The sequence below is a fragment of the Chanodichthys erythropterus genome, chromosome 6, assembly GCF_024489055.1.
Source record: "Chanodichthys erythropterus isolate Z2021 chromosome 6, ASM2448905v1, whole genome shotgun sequence".
In the NCBI taxonomy this organism is placed as follows: Eukaryota; Metazoa; Chordata; class Actinopteri; order Cypriniformes; family Xenocyprididae; genus Chanodichthys; species Chanodichthys erythropterus.
Window position 1 is genome coordinate 10,090,359 of NC_090226.1, and position 14,548 is coordinate 10,104,906.

The window sequence follows — 14,548 nt, forward strand, 5'->3', positions numbered from 1 at the left end:
CTGCGGTGGGTTATTTTTTGATACAAGAAAAAAATCCCATCAGTGAGGGTTGGGACAATACAATGTAGTGGAACGGAAAAGGTATTAAGGTGTTCTGTGTTTCACTCACCAAGTGCACACACATACAGAGTTAACTGAGCAATGGACGGCTGTTTTTGCTGGGGGTTAGGTGTCTTGCTCAGTCGTGGTTAATGAGAGTGCTGTTCATTTACTCCCCTCACATATTTCCTGCCGTTACTGAGACTCTCTAACCATTACGCCACAACTGGCCCACAGAAATTGGACCCCATCTTGATTTGAACACCTAACCTTTTGAGTGGGTCGCGGAGTGTGTAGGCAAGGAAACAACAACAAATGTGATTCTATTCTTTTTTTCAGATGTGAGAATTGTATTTTGAAAGATGTGTGTGAAAGCTGTTGACACTTATGTGAGAAAAACGCATTGCGGTCAGATGTGATGATGACAGAGTCATTATTCTAATGCCTCAGAATAACAAACTTTGCTGACCTGTCGGCTGTTATATTGTGCTCATATAGCGCACTATTCAATGGACTATAAACTTTCTTTAGAAGTTATGCAATAATATAAGCCAGAAAATATCCGATGTTACTTGTTGGTGTGTAGGTATCTTCAATGTCCTAAGGTAGCTTTAACAGCATCAATAGTGTATTTATAATCAAAATATAGTTACTTAAATAGACAGGCCTAGCATTAATTTAGTTATTCAAACGTAAGATGACATAAAAAAAAGACATGTCTTAGTGTTCCTCCTCAGCAAAATTCAATTTGACCATCAGTTTTCACACTTTCGTGTGAAAAAAAGTGTCAACACACTGTAAATTAAAGATTTATTGTGCACTTTAGTTAGATTCAATGAATAAAGTGTGAGTTTTCATAAGTGTACCAAGATCACTGAGCTTATGCTGCACTGAATGACAGCTTCTGTGATTACAAATGGAAAACGCAATGCTCACATTCTGTGTAATTCATTCGCAAGAAAAGTTTTTTCAGGCGATTTTGTGAGTACTTCATACTTCACCTTGACAAAATGTATTTTTAAACCTAGTGATTTTATAATGTTTAATATTTATTAAAAAGTGAAACTGAGTGAAAAACTATTACAGGAAATGGCTAATATGAGCAAATAAATGCTCCTCTGCCGCCATCTGCTGGTTATAGTGATAATTAATGTCTTTTTTTAAAAGTGTTTTCTACCAAATATTGGATTTCCTACATCTTGAAATGTTTGGTTTTACAAATGGAGAAAATTTCAGAAGGATGAACAAATAATGTTTTTGGTCATCACTTTAAAAATAACATTTGATGTGCTGGAAAAATTTTCTGTGTGAAACCACTTATTCAGATGTTCCCATTATCTTAACTGGTTTATTGGCAAATTAGGCAAGTGTGATAACTGCATTAAATATATAAATACAACGTTAAAAAGTCAACCACTGATGGTTTTGTGTCGATGTACAGCAAGTACAGAATGACATCGGAAATGACCAAGCTGCTTATCGAAAACTAGAAAGTAACCGTGCATATAGGTAATTGCATGTGCAAATGAGGCAGTGCACGTTGTATATCACTTCATTATAAATAAAGCACAAAAGAAATTATGAGCATGCAACATCATAAATTAGTAAATCATAAAATTACCAAAATGTACCAATAAATTACGCAACTGGTATGTTGTGTGTTAGCTGGGAAGGATTTGCATGCATGTAGGCCTATGTTTATTCAATTCATCAAGAGCAGTTTCCATATGTTTTAGTAACAGTTAATACTTGTATTGTGTTTTTTACCATGGTAACTGTTGATTCCATAACCCAAATGCCACTTTATTTTTTATATTTTTAAATTAATGTTGTGACTGATATCAACTTAACTTTATTGTATTAACACATACTAGTTTTGGACTGCCATTTAATAGCCTTATGTGCATGTTAAGTAAAGTCGGATGGTACTTGTGTGTGTCAACCATTTTTTTTAAATGTGTTTTTTAAAGCAATTTTATTATAATTTTGTATGAGCTAATATGAATTAGGTCAAATTCTTTAAAAAAAAAAAAAGGTTGAGACTTAATTATCATGGAAAATGTGGTCCCATGGCTAAACCAATTGAGAACCACTCAACTGGCATTTTAAACAAAACAAACAAGCAAAAAAGGTTAACTTATAGGCAATGAAGAAACAAGGCTACCGCTGTTGAAGGCAGCTTCTACTAAGGTCATTTGATCTGGTAGGCAGTTCATGACCAAGAGTTCATAGCCCAGAACAAGTGGATGCTCTGTGACAGATGAGAAGCATGGCAGAGGTTTTAGTTCATCAGTTGATAGGACAGGTGTCGCAGGCATAAGAAAACAAATGAGAATCGGATGTCAGAGATTCTGTGACATGAGCTGCGACGAAAAAGTAAGAGAACAAGATCAACTTGTAAAACAGATGTTACTGATCCACTCCGTCAAACCAGAAATTATTCAGACATTTTTGATATATTTTTACTAGCGGGTGCAGGACACTAAAGTTCATTTATGTAAGTGAGGATAGCAAAATAAAGTAGACTGTGACATATTATACCCAAAAACTCTTCATACAGTGGATTAAATTTATAAAAATTTGGAACCAAAAATTATTCAGACACTTTGACCTGACCATGTTTTGCTGACATAATTAAGATTATTTTATTCTGACACAGTTTAACTCTGGTGAGATCTTGTCATATTTTATTACCATTTTTTTAAACTATAGTGAATAAACTGTATTAATGAATGAAATGTTCAAGGTGTCTGAATACATTTTGGTTTGACTGTATAGGTGTAAAAACTTCAGCACATTCATTTTGACTGTATATTAGTGGATGGTGAAAAAAGAAATGGCTTTAAAAAGCTGAACTAAAAGAGAAAGAGGTAGGAAGACGTGGTTAGCACAAATAATTTTAACCAGAATGGAGAAATAGAAAGATGACACCTAACAACCCCCAAAACCAGTGTCGGGTGCATGTAACTCATTACTAAGTATTATTTACTCTAATTGAATTACTTTTCCCTTGTAAAGTAAGGAATTATTCTTATTTTTTTGTACAATATTATATATAAAACACAATAGTGGATTTAACATCATCTAATTCTTTGGTCAGTTCAAGAATAATTTATGCAGTTTTATATTATTTATTTGACAGTATTTCATGCATGTCTATCCTTGAATTGTTCAACTGGTCGAGGTTGAAATGGGATTTACAAAAGTAATTAGTAATAAGTAACGCAATTCTTTTTAGAGAGGGAGTAATTAGTACAGTAATCTAATTACACAGTTGAAGATGTAATTAGTAATTACTTGTAGTAGTAATTAATTACTTTTTTAAGAGTAACTTAAAACCCAAAACTGCCAAAAACACATAAAAAAATATATTGGACATGTCCATGTCTCCCTCTAGTGGACTTTTATCTGCAGATGTACATCCACAACAGCACCCTAACAAAATAAATAATGGATAATTTAGAATTTTTATCACAGAAAATACCACAGATAAACTAGATGTTATAGGCCCAGTTTCACAGACAAAGCTTAGATTAAGCCAGGATTAGGCCTTAGTTCAATTAGGACATTTAAGTAGCTTTTATATACGTTTACTAGAAAAAACACTACTGGTGTAGCTTGAGACAAAACAATGACACTGACATATTTTAAAGGGTTAGTTCACCCAAAAATGAAAATAATGTCATTAATTACTCACCCTCATGCCGTTCCACACCCGTAAGACCTTCGTTAATCTTTGGAACACAAATTAAGATATTTTATTTGAAATCCGATGGCTCAGTGAGGCCCGCATAGCCAGCAATGACATTTCCTCTCTCAAGATCCATTAATGTACTAAAAATATATTTAAATCGGTTCATGTGAGTACAGTGGTTCAATATTAATATTATAAAACGACAAGACAATTTTGGTGCGCCAAAAAAAACAAAATTACAACTTATATAGTGATGGCCTATTTCAAAACACTGCTTCATGAAGCTTCAGAGCATAATGAATCAGCATGTCGAATCAGCGGTTCGGAGCACCAAAGGCACGTGATTTCAGCAGTTTGACGGTTTGATTCATAATGCTCCGAAGCTTAAATTGGCCATCACTATAGCTATGTTGTTATTTTGCTTTTTTGGTGCACCAACAATATTCTAGTTGCTTTATAATATTAATATTGAACCACTGTACTCACATGAACTGATTTAAATGTTTTTAGTACATTAAAGGTGCTAAAGAGGATGTTTTGTTTTATACATTTTTGCAATATTACTTGAAACTGTCTTTACTAACTGATAAAAGACTATTTATTAGGTGCATTGAAAGGAATAATATTAATATCATCTGTGCACGAGGTAGGGCCTTAAAAACATCAGCGATCATCGCGTAAACGATTGGCCCTCTGGCTTGTCAATCACTGCCGTGACGTTCCTTGTGAGAGATGAGTGCGGCTGCGTGCTCCAGTAACTTTCCACACTCCACAGGCGCCGCATGCAATGTTTTTTTCAGGGGACAGGAGTAACAACTGCAGATTATGAGTTACCTGCGGTGAGTCCGACATAATGAATCCACTAACACGACACAGCAAATGCCGGTGGTAAACACTCGTGTTCCAATACTCATGCACGAGTTTTGGGAGACGTTCCCTCGAAATGAGCTGTGAAGGAGGGGGGTTGTTCTTACGCATGCGCTCATTTCAAAAACTCACTAACAGTCTTTGGTTTCTCAGTCGACGAAAAGATCCTCTTTAGCACCTTTAATGGATCTTGAGAGAGGAAATGTCATTGCTGGCTATGCAGGCCTCATTGAGCCATCCGATTTCAACTAAAATATCTTAATTTGTTTTAGCGCGATCAGTCATAAGTATCAATTTACATTCATAATCAGCCTTACAATCATTTAGTGTGTGCGCGGCTTTAGCATCAAACCCAAAAACCATCAGATAGGAGGACTAAGGAATGTCTCTGACAGAAAAGAATCAAGAATATGTTTGGAAAAAATAATAAAATTAAAAAATAAAATCTGAAGAATTTTAACTTGTGACAAAGAGCTGCATCAAAGACTATAGAATAACACCTTAAAGGGAATTTGGCTGCATGAAGATTCTGCATAAAATCCTTTTGTGTTCCACAAAAAAAAAGAAAGTATTTGAATTTGGAACAACACGAGGTGAAAAAGGGGTCTGTGAGCAATGTTCGTACATATGACATTTTGATACTGTGGTTTCTGGCTTACAAGTCACCAGACAATTTTAACCTGTTCAACCACCACCATCACCACACACACACACACACACACACACACTCATATATTTGTGTGTGTGTGTGTGTGTGTATATATATATATATATATATATATATATATATATATATATACACACACACACACACCAACAAATACACAAGTGTTCAAAATAGAGCCTACATGACCCTCTGACACAAACCGGAAAGTAAAATGTTCATAAATATCTAAACCTTAAGCAGATAAGGTAACATGGAAGCAACACATTGGAAGCCACATTTTTGAGGTTGATTGAGATAAGATTGGGTTTCAAGATTAAGAGGCAGTTACTAATTTTGATTCATAATTTCAACATGAAATAAAATATAATATAACCTTAACTATCACTATAATTTACCTTAATTACAATTTAATACAGTTAATGTCCTAAAAGTTTTTCTTGCATGCCATTTAGCAACATCAAGTCAAATTCACATCTACCAGTATAACATTTAACTCTTATAGGCTCAGCACGAAACCTCCATGATATAGCAATGATATTGTTTTTAAGTGTCCTTCAGAGTTTTTGTAATAATGTGTTTGTGTTGACAATCCAGCAGCTTGTACAAAGTTCACCATACAGTTATAAACTACACTCTTTAAGGTTCCAAAAGGGGGTTTTCACAGCAATATTTAATTTTTGACATGAAAACAAGCCTGTGAGGGACAGAATTACAGTGTGTTCAATGAATTGTGCAATTGTTTAGTGATTGTTCAGGTGACAAACCATCTTTTAGTAGACAAAACTCTATAAAACACTTTTGAAAGTTGTGAGTTGTAAACATTATGTGATCCAGAACCTTTATAAAAGAACCATTTTAGGGTTCCCCAAAGAACCTTTCAGGGAACAGTTCTTAAAAGAACCCCTTAGTGATAATAATCTACACACTAAAAAAATATTTGGTTATTTTTTTTCTGGTTTAAGCCTTTTGGATCATTTTTTTGGGGTCTTTTTTTGGGCTTATTTTTTCAGTGTTTTGGTAGTTTTTGTGTTACCCAGATCCTGGGTCAGACATAACAACCCAGGGGTTGAGTTATTTATCACTGGCTTTTTGCAACCTTTTTATGCGATCTGAAGTTAGAAGTTCCCCCGCCAAACGCGAGCCATCTCCAGCAGAAGATCCAACACTGTTGAGGTGAAAACAGGACAACAGAGACTGGTCGATTACACTTGAATTACTTCAAAATGTTTCATTTTTACTTCAAATATTTGTTAAATGAGCTTAAATGTATGCAATATGTATTAAAAATGATATAAAATATGCTATACTGTAAAAAATATGATCAAAAATAAAGGAATTATCATGCAAACGAGTGGTAGTGTAATTCAACATGTGTTCTGTCCTATATTTCCCCAAAGCATTTTAAGAGTGTAAACTTAAAAGTTAATCAACTACCAACAAAATTCATATATAACGACAATTAAGATTGCATATATGGCATTTATACCCTATATTTTGGACAATTTAATAAAAAAAAATAATTTAAAGTTCTTGCTTGTTTAGATAAGGAGTGTGCGCTAAAATTAAGCCCCTCTGCTCTAGGACAGAGCTATTCTGAGACCTACACTCAGCCAATCAGGAGCCAAAGTATCTGGAGTGGACAGCACACCACATGCCACACTATTTCTAAACTGTTTGTCCAACACGACTCCTTGTCAACCAACTGCTCTTCATCTTCAGAAAACAGACCTCATTAGCAAGTACATGTTTATTCTACTTTCTGTCTACTAGTAACAGTTAGATGGTTCAACTAGTGGTGACGTGCAAAAGCTTATTCTCCCTTGCTATTTGATCCTGCTTGCTTTCAGTAGTTCTTGTCTCTTTTTTAGTTATGTTGGATGTATTAATAATTGGAGGAGGTCCTCATGCTCTAACCCTGGCTACTCTGCTCTCAAACCCTGACCAACCTTTCTGCCAATCTAGTGCTGACATCCTTCAGGGAATTCAGCTGAGCAAAACTAAAGCTAAAAGTGTACGCTACAAAAACAAAAAGAGACTCACCAGTAAGTTCAAGCAGTTTGTGATGAGGGCAACAATTTGGTTTTGGTTTATTTTTCCCTCCATCTATTCTCTAGACAGCTTTAGATCTTCATTCCAACAGGAACAGTGTCTGACACAGAGAATGAGCCCAAACATCTGCCATGCCCTCCGCTGCACTTCAAAGTGGTGGATTCCTATGGAAAATGGACATCACTGTGGGAAAGTCAGTTTACCGCCCTGAACATCCCTCACCTCCGATCACACATGCTGGTGCACACCGATCCATTTAATAAGGTAATTCAGCACTGGAGAGCATGTGTGTTGACATTTGCACCCCCATTTTGATAATATGTGCTTTGAAAAAAAAGTATTGTTTGAAAAAGTACAAGCAGGATTTCTCAGGGTTCAACTGAGGGTTCATGAAGGAACTGCAAAGGGTTCTTGAGTTGAAAAAAAGCTAAATAATTAAATGATAAAAATACATAAAAATTTTAAAATATGTTTTTTTTTTAATTAAACATTGACATAAAATACTAAAAAGGTCAAATAGTTTTTCCCCTAAGTGTCATGTTAACATTAAAGGGTTAAAATCATAATTCTGTAGTTATTCCAAACCTGCAAGACTTTCGTTCATCTTTGGAGCGCAAATGAAGATATATTTGATGAAATCTGAGAGCTTTCTGTCCCTCCATAGACAGACGTTGCAAATGCAAATTTGACACTTCAGAAAGTTCATAAAGTAATCTTTGAAAACTAATCCATATGAATTGAGTGGCTTAGTCCAAACTTTCTGAAGAGACTCGACCGCTTTTTATGATGAACAGATTTAATTTAGGCTCAGGGTTAATTGCTCAAAACTAGCAAAATCGTGTAAAATCGCGTAAAATCAGGGATTTTGGCAGGATTCCCCTGGTAAAATTCACATTCCAGAGGCTAAATATCATGTTATTTGGGGTCACTTCAACCCGCAGACATGAAAAACAACCCACGGCAACAGTGGCCCAATTACGCGGGAAAACCGAGGACTTGGCAACATTGTTTAGGCTTTTACTCACATATAAACAATGATCAGCGAACATAAACAGAAGCTCAACCGAACCTGAATGACGTGCAAGAACAAACCTCTTTTGCTTAAGCTCAAACGTGCGAGAACGAACCTCATTGGTTATGCAGCACATTTGAGCTTTCCAGAATATTCATATGGATTAGTTTTCCAAAGTGTCAAAGTTGCAATTGCAAAGGCTGTCTATGGAGGGACAGAAAGCTCTCAGATTTCATCAAAAAGATCTTCATTTGCATTCGAAGATGAACGAAAATCTTATGAGTTTGGAATGACATGAGGGTGAGTAATTAAATGACAGAATTTTCATTTTTTCAAAATTTGAAAAAAGTTTGGAAATTTTTGGAGTTTATACTAGGTTTAAAGAAGTTAAATTGGTCAGATTTTTGTACAAATAATAACACAAACCAATAAATAAAGATTATAGTGATGTTGCCTATCAAAGGACTGATAGTTCCTTCATCTGTGTGCAATCCCAGAAGGCCTTGCAGGACTTTGTGGTGGAGCAAAATCGAGAGGAGGAGCTGCACAGTCTACCTGAGCAAATTTATATTCAGGACGAGAATGCATTTTTTAATGACAATCGCTTGGGAAAGAAGGACAAAAAGCTTCTTAGCGCAACAAACGGCCTGCAGAAAAATCTGTATTTCAGTCTTCCAGGATCACAGCTCAGCATAGACTTCTTCCAGGAGCAGGTCTGAATGTCAAGCAGCATGTGGAATCCAACGGAATGCCTGACTAACAATTGACTAATTGTTAAACGTTTGAGTTTAACAGCTCTTCTGGTATTAGGAAATACTGTGTTGCATGATGCTCAGCTACCATTATCAAATAGGCCTATATAATTTGGAATTCTACATGCAATGTGTGATCATACTAAACTAACTATAAATGCTGAATGATAAAATACCTAAATTATGGATTACATTGCCAAGGACTTTCATCCAGGTACGCAAATATGACCTGGACAGTGTCTTAATCAGAGCCACAGTGGACAGAATCATCCCAGTCTTAACTGAGGATGAGAGCAGGGTGAAGTTTTTCAAGGCGACGCTACACACTGGGGAAAATGTAGAGGCAAAAATGGTTATTATGGCAACAGGGCCTTCGCGGGCGCAGATGGCAAACATCCCGAGTTGGGTGCGGGCTATTCAGGAGAATTACCCAGAAGAAAGTCTGCAACACTCAGTGCAGCTCATGCATTACTTCTGTACACATGAAGAGATGGGTGAACCCTCCTCAGGTGGGTTTCTAAATGTGATCAAAACCTGATCACCCAGATATAAACCCAAGCAAACAAATAACCAAACCATAGCATATTATGTGAGAATGCAAAGGAAATAATTCAGAGCAGAAAATGAATACACTCTTTTTTTTAGGTTCTCCTCCTGTGTGTCAGATGGGCCAGAGAGTGATGGTGGTAGGTGGAGGTCTGACCAGCGCCCACATTATCTCAATTGCGCTGAAACAGCGTGCATGTCATGTGACCTGGGTCTTACGAAAACACTTACAAGTAAGTTATAGCCAGTTTGAGTGTAAACAAACATAAGGCATTATGTAGAAGAAGATGATCGAATAACTAAATAATCCCTGACAGGATGGTCATGACCCCAATATGAAGTTTAGGGGACTTGTATCACCCTGAAGGGATTTAGATTGTGATAAATGACCTGCTACTCACCACATAAATAAATAAATGAATACTGGTATACTGATTTGAAGGTGCTCTAAGCCAGAGGTCTTTAACCCTGCTCCTGGGGAACCACTGTCCAGCAAAGTTTATTTCCAACCTGTGCCTGTGTATTTTCAAGCAATCCTGAGTAGATTGATTTGCTGATTCAGATGTGTTTGATTAGGGTTGGAACTAAACTCTGTAGGATAGTGGGTCCCCAGGAACATGGTTGAAGAACTATACTCCAAGGCTAAGTGATATAATTTCCATCAGATTTATTAGCCCCCAAATTAGCCACACCCACTATTTCTACAACCCTGCCAATTTTTCTTAACCATGGTATTTTTAAGGCCTGAACACACCAAGCCGACGCCAACGAACTAGTGGCGATGAAAGCAGACTGCAGGGTTGGCTCACGTCGACAGTGTCTGGGTTCAAAGTTGGCCTAACACACCAAACCGACGCTCGACAGCCAAGTAGCACATCCGTTCTGTGCCTGCATAAGATAAAAATGCCTTTCCGTACCAGCAGGTGGCAGTATCATCAGAATGATCAGATGGCCTGACGGACCGACGGACCGACGAGCTCCGACGAAGATTCAACATGACAAATCGGCCGAAAAAAAGCTGACAAGGACCGACTTCAGCCGGCTGTGCGGAACACACTGAGAAAACTTTGTCGGCCGACATACAAAAACTGCCCGACGGCTGACAGTCGGCTTGGTGTGTTCCTGCCTTTACCTGTCAAGAAGCGAATCGAGCTGTGGATTTGTTTTCAAGCGTCCCTGCTGAAAAATCCAGCTAAAACCTGCCTAAGCTGGTCAGGCTGGTTTTAGCTGGTCTCCCAGCCTGGTCATAGCTGGTTTTAGAGGAGTTTTGGTTAGCTAGGAGACCAGCTTAAACCAGCTGAATACCAGCTAACCCAGGCTTGAAGACCAGCTTGACCAGCTAAGCCAGGCTGGGAGACCAGCTAAAACCAGCTACTTCCAGCTTAAACCAGCTTAGGCTGGTTTTAGCTGGATTTTTGAAGCTTTGTAGCTCCCTCCAGTGATGAAAAACTGATGTTCACTTTCTTCTTGCTCTTTATTTTCTTCAGGATTCCTACTTCTAGGCTGTTTAAACCACTGTGGAAAAATTTGTGAACATTTTAAACTAGACATATTTGTCTCTGTTTCAAACCTTTGAAACAGCTTCACTTGGATATACATCACAATATGATATACGACTATCACAACTTCTGTTTCATGCCATCTTTAAAGTTTACTGTGGCTAGTGTCAGAGATCAACAAGATTTCTCATATAATGATTTCAGTGATATTTACCAAACTTTACTCTCTCTCAGCTTAAGCAGTTTGATGTTGGGGATATAGAGAGTCTGATTGGGCGCTATTCCCACGTTGAGCATGGGATCAAGATGGATGGCCTGGCCTACCTAAGGCAGTTCTATAACGAAAGAAGTCTTCATAAGAGGCTAGCCATGATAAAACAAGCCAGGAAAGGCGGAGCAGTGACCCCTGAGGCTTATGTACAACTTCAGCCTTTCATTCAAAGCGGCCAGCTCCAGATCAGAGCTCACTGCCAGGTGTGTCTGAGACTTTTGGATATATTGTAAGGCTGCTATGCTTATGTGGGATGCTGTGCACTTGAGCACAAAAGTTCATAGAAGTATCCAAGCAGAGTACATACCAGTACCAATCAACTTAGTGGATTTCTTAACTAAATGATGTCTATATTTTAATTATGAATATGTCTTTATACCAAGGTGACTGAAGCTAAATGGTGTTATCAATCCCAGTGTTGGAGGGTCTCCCTGTGCAGCGGCGAACAGTGGATTGGGGAAAAGATTTGGCTGGCAACAGGCTGCAAACTAGATGTTACCCAGGACCCTTTACTCTCTGACGTCATGTCAAAATTCCCCATTCAAGTGAGCCAGTGGACATTTGTACTTATTAAAAAATAGTAACTTTAAACCAGGAGACTTAAATAAGGGACAATAATTATTATTACATTTTAAACAATTAAAATACACTGCTCAAAATTTTAGAATAATTATGATTTTTAATGATGCTCACCAAGGCTGTATTTTTTAAAATAAAAAATACAGTAACGGTAATATTGTGAATTAATGATACAATTTAAAATGTTTTATTTTAATATATTTTCAAGAAATCATTCTAATAATATGATTATTAAGACATTACAGGCTAAATGCTTTTTTTTTTTCAGTTTTGAGATTTTGAGCCTTTTGGCTTTTAATAAAGTGTTTTTTATTTTTTTCAGACTAGTTGTAAGAAAACATCCAAAATCCACCTTTAAGCATTTGGCACTTTATCTATTTGTGTCAATAGATTTCAAATACAATACATATTTTTAAAGGCTGTTTTCACAAAATTAGTTTTTTGTCCTACAATGAGCCATATACAGTACAGTCCAAAAGTTTGGAACCACTAAGATTTTTAATGTTTTTAAAAGAAGTTTCGTCTGCTCACCAAGGCTACATTTATTTAATTAAAAATACAGTAAAAACAGTAATATTGTGAAATATTATTACAATTTAAAATAACTATTTTCTATTTGAATATATTTTACAAAGTAATTTATTCCTGTGATGCAAAGCTGAATTTTCAGCATCATTACTCCAATCTTCAGTGTCACATGATCCTTCAGAAATCATTCTAATATGCTGATCTGCTGCTCAAGAAACATTTAATGTGTACAATTGTACAAAATATTTGTGTACAATATTTTTTTTCAGGATTATTTGATGAATAGAAAGTTCAAAAGAACAGTGTTTATCTGAAATCTAATCTTTTGTAACATTATAAATGTATTTACTGCCACTTTTGATTGATTTAATGCATCCTTGCTGAATAAAAGTATTCATTTCTTTCATTTCTTTTCAAAAAAATAAAAATAAAAATTCTTACTGACCCCAAACTTTTGAACGGTAGTGTATAAAGCTACAGAAGCTTTGTATTTCAGATAAATGCTGTTCTTTTGAACTTTCTATTCATCAAGGAATCCTGAAAAAAAAGTACACAACTGTTTTCAACATTGAAAATAATCATAAATGTTTCTTGAGCAGCAAATCAGCATATTAGAATGATTTCTGAAGGATCATGTGACACTGAAGACTGGAGTAAAATTCAGCTTTGCATCACGGGAATAAATTACTTTGTCAAATATATTTAAATAGTACACAGTTATTTTAAATTGTAATAATATTTCACAATATTACTGTTTTTTACTGTATTTTTCATTAAATAAATGTAGCCTTGGTGAGCAGACGAAACTTCTTTTAAAAACATTAAAAATCTTAGTGGTTCCAAACTTTTGGACTGTACTGTATCTTCACTTCAGAAGCACTTATACACCAAATTTTAACATTTTATTCCTATCTATATTCTGAAGAGTTTTTTTTTTTTTTTTACAGATGGATTTGTTCATATATAATTTGCCAGATTATATACAATATATTTCTTTTATATATTTTTTTCTGACTGTTCACAGTATTTTTAAATTATGGAGTGACAAAAAGAGATACCTTAAATCTCCTTTTTATGCAAATTAGTGCATTTTTAAGTAAATAATGCCTTGTGTGCATATTTAAACATAAAATTTTAGAAATCATGTAATACAAAAAAGCTGTTTGCAATTCTTATTGTAATCACTCCACTGGGGAAGTAAGGTGATAACTATTATTAGTTTTTTTTTTACCCTATTCACCTGCAGTGTCTCGCCTTAATATATATATATTACTTATCCCAAACTTTTGAATGGTATACGATTTCTATATATTTGTGGGGTAGACTATTTTTTATTTCTCTCATACTGTCTTAAAACTAAGTTTTTTAAATGAGTCATGTGCCCAGCTAATAAGATAGTAAAGCATTTCCTGCTTGACAGGTCCTGGAGGGCTGGCCATGTATAACAGAATCACTGCAATGGACAGCAGGATGTCCCCTCTACCTGATGGGACAATATGCAGCACTACAGGTCAGTAGTATGCAGTTATGCTCTTCTTATGTAATATAATGTGTCAAATAAGGTCAAAACACCTAAAAGAGAAGTGAGTCATCATGCAGTGAGTCATCATTGAGTATTTTCTAGATAACACCTGCACGCTAACACTAAATCATATTTCAGGCTGTAGATAACATTAACTCAAGCACTTACAGAAGCATAAATAATTATATGAAATTCCACAGGTTGGGCCTCATGCTGTAAACCTTGCAGGGGGTCAAGCTGCGAGTATACGCATTTTCAAAGACATCATGGCTCAACTACCTGCACTGGATGAGAGTACATCAGCAAGGATGAAGAAGACCTGCACTGAAGAGTACATATCACACATGCACGGCCTCATGTGGTTGTGAAATCCACGTGAGGACAAACACTTGTTAAGAGAGAGGGATGAGCAGTCTCAGGTGTCAAACTAACCACAACAAGGAAGAGAATGATGTACACAGGAAAATGCTGAGAACAGCATTGAAATGACACATTAAGATGCTACACTGTATAGTACAGAAGC

The 14,548-nt window shown here is 36.1% G+C and overlaps 1 protein-coding gene across 1 annotated transcript; it reads left to right on the forward strand.

Annotated features, from left to right (window-relative positions):
* The first annotated feature begins 6,965 nt into the window (after positions 1–6,965).
* zgc:113276 (uncharacterized protein LOC553748 homolog) lies at positions 6,966–14,509 on the forward strand. The gene is made up of 9 exons (XM_067388007.1): positions 6,966–7,309; positions 7,408–7,580; positions 8,826–9,041; positions 9,295–9,589; positions 9,726–9,859; positions 11,360–11,599; positions 11,780–11,941; positions 13,924–14,013; positions 14,226–14,509. The coding sequence occupies exons 1-9, from the start codon at positions 7,138–7,140 to the stop codon at positions 14,391–14,393; spliced, it is 1,650 nt and encodes a 549-aa protein (XP_067244108.1). The 5' UTR covers positions 6,966–7,137; the 3' UTR covers positions 14,394–14,509.
* The last annotated feature ends 39 nt before the right edge of the window (positions 14,510–14,548 follow it).